Source organism: Trachurus japonicus, chromosome 19 (genome assembly GCF_045865225.1).
Source record: "Trachurus japonicus isolate A0001 chromosome 19, Traja_1.0".
Classification (NCBI taxonomy): domain Eukaryota; kingdom Metazoa; phylum Chordata; class Actinopteri; order Carangiformes; family Carangidae; genus Trachurus; species Trachurus japonicus.
The window spans coordinates 20,682,941-20,690,300 of NC_140925.1; the positions used below are offsets into that span (position 1 = coordinate 20,682,941).

At 43.5% G+C, this 7,360-nt stretch overlaps 1 protein-coding gene across 1 annotated transcript; it reads left to right on the forward strand.

The window, feature by feature from the left end:
• The first annotated feature begins 1,008 nt into the window (after positions 1–1,008).
• Positions 1,009–6,110, forward strand: nptx2b (neuronal pentraxin IIb). The gene is made up of 5 exons (XM_085761527.1): positions 1,009–1,752; positions 2,362–2,581; positions 3,116–3,360; positions 3,464–3,643; positions 5,743–6,110. Exons 1-5 carry the CDS (start codon positions 1,291–1,293, stop codon positions 5,971–5,973), a joined length of 1,338 nt encoding a protein of 445 aa, XP_085617653.1. The 5' UTR covers positions 1,009–1,290; the 3' UTR covers positions 5,974–6,110.
• Positions 6,111–7,360: the final 1,250 nt, after the last annotated feature.

Below are 7,360 nucleotides of genomic sequence, written 5' to 3' on the forward strand. Positions count from 1 at the left end.
GTCTAGGAAGACGTTTCACCTCTCATCCAAGAGGCTTCATCAGTTCATGTTTGCATCTGACCAGGCTGAGACTGGTCCGACTGACATGCAGTTTCTTTAATTTAAGACTAAGTGATGAGAACATGAAAAAAGGGCTTTTCCCTTTCAGATGGTTCAAACTGGCTGGACAGCCAGTCCTGACAGTGAGCTGATCCCAAACACCCAAACACCCAAACACACACTGGTAAGTATGAAAGTGAGCATAAGAATCATGGCTCTAATTAACCAAATAGCAATCCTGTCCTCATGTGATATATACAAGCTCCTACACCTGACCTCCCTTAGGATGTCTGCTTTAAAGGCCAAAACCTATTCTCAAATCCAAACAGCTTCTTTGTTTTGTTTTTTTCTTCTTCTCTTTCTTTTTGTCATCCCTGAATTTCATTTATGAAAATCCACAGAGTATGATGGTGGATGCTCAAAGCACAGTGGTAGGTCTAGCAGTCTGCACCCCAGGCCTCATTGACCTTTCACTGGCAGGCAGGTAGCTGATGCTAATTGTTTATCACCACATCCTGTTTCTTCACCATCTGGTTCATTGAAGAGACTCATCTGCCTTAATGACTTGTCATGGTTTTGAAAATATGTAATTGTGGCATTAATTTGGCTTGTAAAATACTTTCATATAGCTATTCTGATTTATATTGGAGCAAATATTACTCTATACCACCTTCTATAGCGCACATAGGCAACAATGAGGTAAATGAATCAGGGAAAGGGAAAGTGACCCATGTGTCTTTCTTTTTTTCTTTTGTTTTCAGTCCCGGTGGCTCTTCCCTCATCAGCTCCATTGTTGAGATCATTAACTCCTCGCTGTCTCCATTGCTTAATTAACTCGCCGCACAAATTAATAATCTAAAGTATGTCCCAGCCGGTCCGTGCCGTCATCCTACTACAACCAATCCAGGAGCTTCCACAGACGCTTTTTTTTGGTAATCCTCTTTTCCTTAGAGGAGCTGTCCGATCAGCGCCACACTGCGCTCTGCTTGTACCAGGAATAGTCCCGTTTACACAAGTCACATTAACCGGGCTTAAAGTGACCCGAATCGTTCTTTATCGGATTTTCTACTCGGAAATTTCTCAAAGTTGCTGGTTAGGTATGGAGCTGCTTTGTAGAAATAGATATACATGATGTTTTCTTTGGAGTAGAGCGCGCTAGAGTACACTTTTGCGCACCGTACTTAAGGGTGGATATCATTAGAGAGTGTTAAGGCTTAAGTGGGAGGCTCTTCACCCTGCCTTTCGTTTCCCATGGCGGTGAACGCTGCCGGTATGTTTTCACTTTTGTACGGATTGTTCTGTTTTTGTGCGCTGGGCTCGGGTCAACCGGCGAGCGGCCAGCCGGACGATGGGAAGCGGTACATCTGCCGGGCAATACCCCTCAGCGGCGATGCCAGTTGCCCCGTGACGTTGTTGCCCGAGCTTAACGCCGGGAGCCAAGAAGAGGAGCTCAGAAACACCGTCATGCAGCTACGGGAAACAATTTTACAGCAGAAAGAAACCATTTCCAAACAGGTTGGCACCATCAACGAGTTAACCACCAAACTGTCCCTCTGCGCCTCAGCCACCGACGACAGGAAGTACGACAAGGGGGGCTCATGGGGCAAAGAAAAACAAAATACAATGGGAGATGTTCCCAGAGATCCGAATGACTCAATTGATAGTCTTGGAAAAACCATGCAAGGGCTGAAGGACCGGCTGGAGAACCTGGAGGTAAGGTGCCACCAGTTGCGCAAAGGATATGCCACCCCTGTGCCAAGTCCATGCCATGCCATGCGTAAAAGCACTGTTTGTTTGTTAGTGCGGATTTATAGGATTAGGACACATTGTAAATGCACAGCTCAGCAGCACACCGGCACTTCTGAGAATCCTTAGTGGGCATGGTGGAGATCAATCACAGGAACCAGTGGGAAGAGATTAAATTTCTACCTGGCCAAAGTCAGAGTTCCTATCACATGTATGTTTATATGTGATGGGTATAATGTGGTCTGTTGAAAAAGCTTAAAGAATATCTTTCTCACTGTATTTAAATGACAGCCTTACAACATGGAAGCTATAGGTCATTTAGATTGTTTACAGTATTTTCTATTATTCACATACATGTGCTTTACATGAGCAATGATCAGGATAATAAAACTGATCAAAACAATGCAGAAAATGCACTTTTCTCCAATTTCCACTAATGGAAAAATCCTGAATGTATATTTAATGGCCTTTCACTCCATCACAGTGATGCAAGGCGTCACTTCTCAGGAGACTCATTGTCCCTGATTATTCCTGTGTACTTCCTGCTTATCTTTGCTCTGTCCATCCCTTCCTTAGCAACATCAGATGCGCGCCAACGTATCCGGAGCTGCTTTCCCCAGTGAGCTCCGCGACCTGCTGCAGCGACGGCTCGGGGAGCTGGAGAAACAGCTCCTGAAGAAAGTCAGCAACCTGGAGCAGGAGAAGAGCATGCTGTCCAACGCCACAGCTGCTTACAGGCTGAAGACGGAGAGTACGCTGAACGCCCTCGTGGACAGGATCAGTGAGCTGGAGAAAGGTGCAGTCAGATCTACATCACCGATGCTGCACAGATAGTCATGATAAAATAGTGTATGGGGACAGATATAGCACATTAGTGGATATGCTGAGTGAATCGGAGAATGGTACATGACGCTACTAACGCATCCAACCTGGTTTTTCCTATGACACACTAATGGAAATGAAGCAGAGGAGGGCACTCAGGTGTATAAAGAAGTTGAGAGAGCCTGATGAATCAGAGACTGGCGAATAAAATAGAGAGATATGCATATTTTTGACATAAAAGGAACCTTTTGTCAAGGCTGCTTTTCAACCACTACTGTGTGTGTGTGTGTGTGTGTGTGTGTGTGTGTGTGTGTGTGTGTGTGTGTGTGTGTGTGTGTGTGTGTGTGTGTGTGTGTGTGTGTGTGTGTGTATGAAACACAAAGAAAGGGGTTTTCACTCTTTCACTCTCAGACCGAGATTTACAAGTTTAAGAAAAGACCTCATAGGACACATCTCACCCTTAACGTCCCCGTCCCTGTCTCATCTCTCCCTGCCCGTCTCATTACAGGAGGGGGAGACTTCAAGTCCCCGGAGCAGTTTAAGCTGTCCCTACCCCAGAGGACCAACTACCTGTACGGCCGCATCACAAAGAGCCTGCCAGAGATGTATGCCTTCACTCTCTGCATGTGGATCAAGTCCAGCGCCACTCCCGGCATAGGGACGCCCTTCTCATACGGAGTGCCAGGCCAAGCGAATGAAATTGTGCTTATCGAATGGGGCAATAACCCAATAGAGCTTCTCATCAATGACAAGGCAAGCTGCCTCGGGTTTATTATCAATTCACCTGTTTAATGTGTTGTTATTCACATAATGAATGTTTAAACCACAGCTAAGTGCAAAGTTTTGTGACCTTTAGGTTGCCCAGTTGCCTTTAGAGGTGCGTGATGGAAGGTGGCACCACATCTGCATCTCCTGGACCACGAGGGACGGACAATGGGAGGCCTACCAAAACGGAGCAAAGCTGGGAACCGGTGACAACCTGGCGGCCTGGCACCCGATCAAACCAGGGGGAGTCATCATACTGGGGCAGGAGCAGGTAAAGAAGCCAAAACGTCTTTGAGAATGAGTCATCATGTTTGATGCGTTCCTGTGTCTCTTCGCATGTAGACATCAATCTGTGATGATCAAAGAAAGCCGCCACCTACCTGAAATCACATCTTAACAAAGACAACAACGCACACTCACAATTTACCATCAGCTCTTCAGTGCAGCATGTTCATATCACCATGAGATAAACACTTGAAAGCCCAATGTCACAGAGCTCTGCCAGTAAGCAGTGTTATTTATGATGCTCCTTGTCCCTTTGCAAACTGCAGGTGAAAACAAGAAAATCAGCCAGACCTAAAGCAGCAGTAATAAGACGGTGGCAGGTTATCATGACAAAGTAATTATCAAGACAACAGCAGACCCGTCACTGCACACACAAGCTGTGTTCTCCCTCTGGACCAATCAGTGCATTATTAGCAATGTGGAAATGGAGAAATGAGCTGCATCCTCTGTATAGTTCTGTGGAAATCCACTCAGCAGTGTTTGAAAACCTCTCTCGCCACACGCTGACAACAAAGTACCAAAAGCAGCATCTGGTGAATTTGAATTTAGATGTGTGTTATATAAATGTCATAGTTAGATCATCATAAGAGTTGCTACAAGCATTCACTCATCCTCTGAATCAGTAGTGATAACTTTTTATCTAATGCCATCATCAGGTTGCAGTTTCCATTTGCCTCACTTACTTTGATTTATGCAGCAAATATCTTCAAAACTGATCACATTTCCATCACCCCATCACCCACAGCTGTGCTAAATATAACCATGTGTGTGAATGCTTACTATAGCCTCTAGCTCAAAGCATCACTGTGCATAAGCTTGGCCTCGGAGAGCGACTAGCGTGGCTGAAGACTTTCAGTCTTGTTGACAGTAAAAAGAAAAAAAGCTAAGTGTGATAGTGTTATTAAAATCCAATTGTACAAAATACACATAGCAAACTATGTCCTGTGTAAGAACAGTATGCATTAACAGTAATATACTTACACTGTAGGTTTGTGGAACATAGAGAGACAGTTTCACATTTGCATTTAAAATGCTGAAGGAAAGTAATGAGATACATAATTTCCAGAAGTTTAATCAAAATCCAATCAGTTGATCGCAAATTGTTTTAATCATTTGGATTTTTCATTTTTTATTGAATTATCAGTATGTTTTATCCTCCAGCATGAGGTTCTGTCACATCGGAGAAATTCTGATAAAAGCATGAAGTTCCAGTTTAATATAGTGAGTCTAGAGATCATGGACTCAACTTATAAAATGCTCGCCATGTATTAGTTTTTTAATCATATATTGTAACCTTCCCCTAAAGGCTGCTAAGATCAAGATAGTCCCAGAAATGAGCATCAAAGATTTGACCTCAGTGTTCTTGCTGGTGTGTGTGCAGCCCAGATAAGTCTAAGGTAATAACACACATTAAAGCAGAAGTAAGCAATATTTTTGTGTTAATATAAGTCTTAAATAGTTATATCTTCCGACAGCAATCACTTACATAGAGTGTTTGGACCGAAACACGGGTCTGTCAGTCACTCTGCTCTGCTCTGAGCCGAGGAGAAAACTTTTCTCGTATCCTACAATTTTTATCCAATGAGGAGAGAGAACGGCATGCAGGGCTGTGTGTGCAGCCAAGGGATGCGCGTGAAGCGGTGACGTAGGGACGAGGACTGTTATGGTGCGTTCAAGGCAACTCGTAACTCGTGTTTTTCCGACCTGTGAAGTTGTACCAGTTCAATCTGGTACGAGTTCACGGGTCGGAAGTTACGAGTGGCCGTTATAGTGCACTTTCACAGGTAAAACAGGTCGGAAAAACACGAGTGGGTTGCCTGGAACGCTACAAAGTCGTAAGTTGTGACTTGAAGCTGTAATTTACGGTTTCAAAAGCCGGCCTGGAACGCAGCATTAGCCAAAACGACCGGATCGCTTACTTCTGCTTTAAACCCAGGAACTATAAGTTTAATCACCAGTCCATCCATTGTCCCACAGATGACCTCCTCCCCCTCACATAAAGATAATTACCTTTCATAATGGTGTTGTTGTTGTTGTTATTGTCTGTGCAGTAAATGTACACCGTCCTGTTTATGGCCCTTACAGGATGTGGTGGGCGGGCGCTTCGACGCCGGACAGGCCTTTGTGGGCGAGCTGAGTCAGGTGAACATATGGGACCGCATTCTGAAGCCGGTGGAGATCCAGTCCATGGCCAACTGTAGTTCTTACATACCTGGGAACGTGGTCTCCTGGCTCGCGAGCAACGTGGAAGTCTTTGGAAGGGGAGCGTTCAAACGGCCCCTGGAGGTGTGTCAGGAGCGGCTGCCTAATGCTTAAAAACTGCCTCTGTGCTCCTCTCTTCATTAAGTGTTTCCATCCACTTAGAGTTTTTTTTATTACCTGCTCTCACTGATAGGCAGTTTATGGACTTCATGTTGGTGTCTGCTTTGCACAGAGATACATTAGGTATATGTGAACCATTTGAAAATCAAATACACTGCAAAAACTCAAAATCTTACCAAGAATATGTGTCTTATTTCTAGTCAAAATGTATTTTCTAGTCAAAACAAATCAAATTATACTCAAACGAAGACTAGACTTAGACACTTTTTACTTCATTCAAGCATATTTTCACTTGAAATAAGTAGAAAAATCTGATAGTGGAGCAAGTTTTTCTTTCTTATTACAAGCACAAAAAACTTGCTTTCACTGGCAGATTTTTCTGCTTATTTCAAGTGAAAATTTGTTTGAAAATTATCTAAAAACAAGTTACTTTATAGGTGGTGAGGTGGAAAGAGATTAGTTTTGACTACAAATTACATTTTGACAAGAAATAAGACAAATATTCTTGGAAAGTTTTTGCAGTGTAGTTACAGTTAAAGTTGTAGACAACTGGATCCTGTAGCGATGAAATGTGGTAACACACCAAAGTGCAAATCTTTCTGTGGAGGCAGAACAGTGGCAATCAGAGAGTTACAGTACAGACCGACTTGTTCTCCGCCAGGATTACGGTACTTTACAACTTCACTACACCCACTGTGGGAAAAAAAAAGGTCCCCTCAGGTATTCCAGCTAACACCCACTTTGCCCCTCCCTCCACACTCGAAAGCTTTGAAGTAATGAAAATCCACCCTGGTCCAGCACAGACGCACGCGTGTGCTGCTACTACTACAAATACATCGAGGTCCAGACTAGCTGACTGTTTGGCAGGGGCATGTGAGCTGGTGTTTGCGTGCTGTGTGGGAGGAAAGATTAAAGGTCTGGCTAATGTTATGTCTCTACCTTAACTAGGAAATGGGCTTAGAGCCAACATCAATCAAACCTCTGATTCTGAAGTGTTCGGGTCATTTTTAAGGGGAAATGAAACTAGGGAAAAAAACACTTGGCACTTTAACATTTGTGTAGTAATGGAGCATACGTGCAATAGCTTTAACTCTCTGATAGAAGTTAGTGAAACCCTCAAGCTATTGGGAAGCTATTCTTCATTTACATTGATACCAGTGATACTAGTGAGTCTATCACAGTGCTTTTCCTCCTGCCTTGTCCATTGGAACAAACTTGGTGAATCATGTTAAAAGTATTATTATTATTATTGATATATAAATCCATCGCTGCTGTGATATATTTTCATCTGGGATTTGTGATGTTGTTGCTGTGGATATTGTAACCAAGCATTCAACACAAAGATGTTATAGACTATCAAAACCCTCACAAATGTACATGG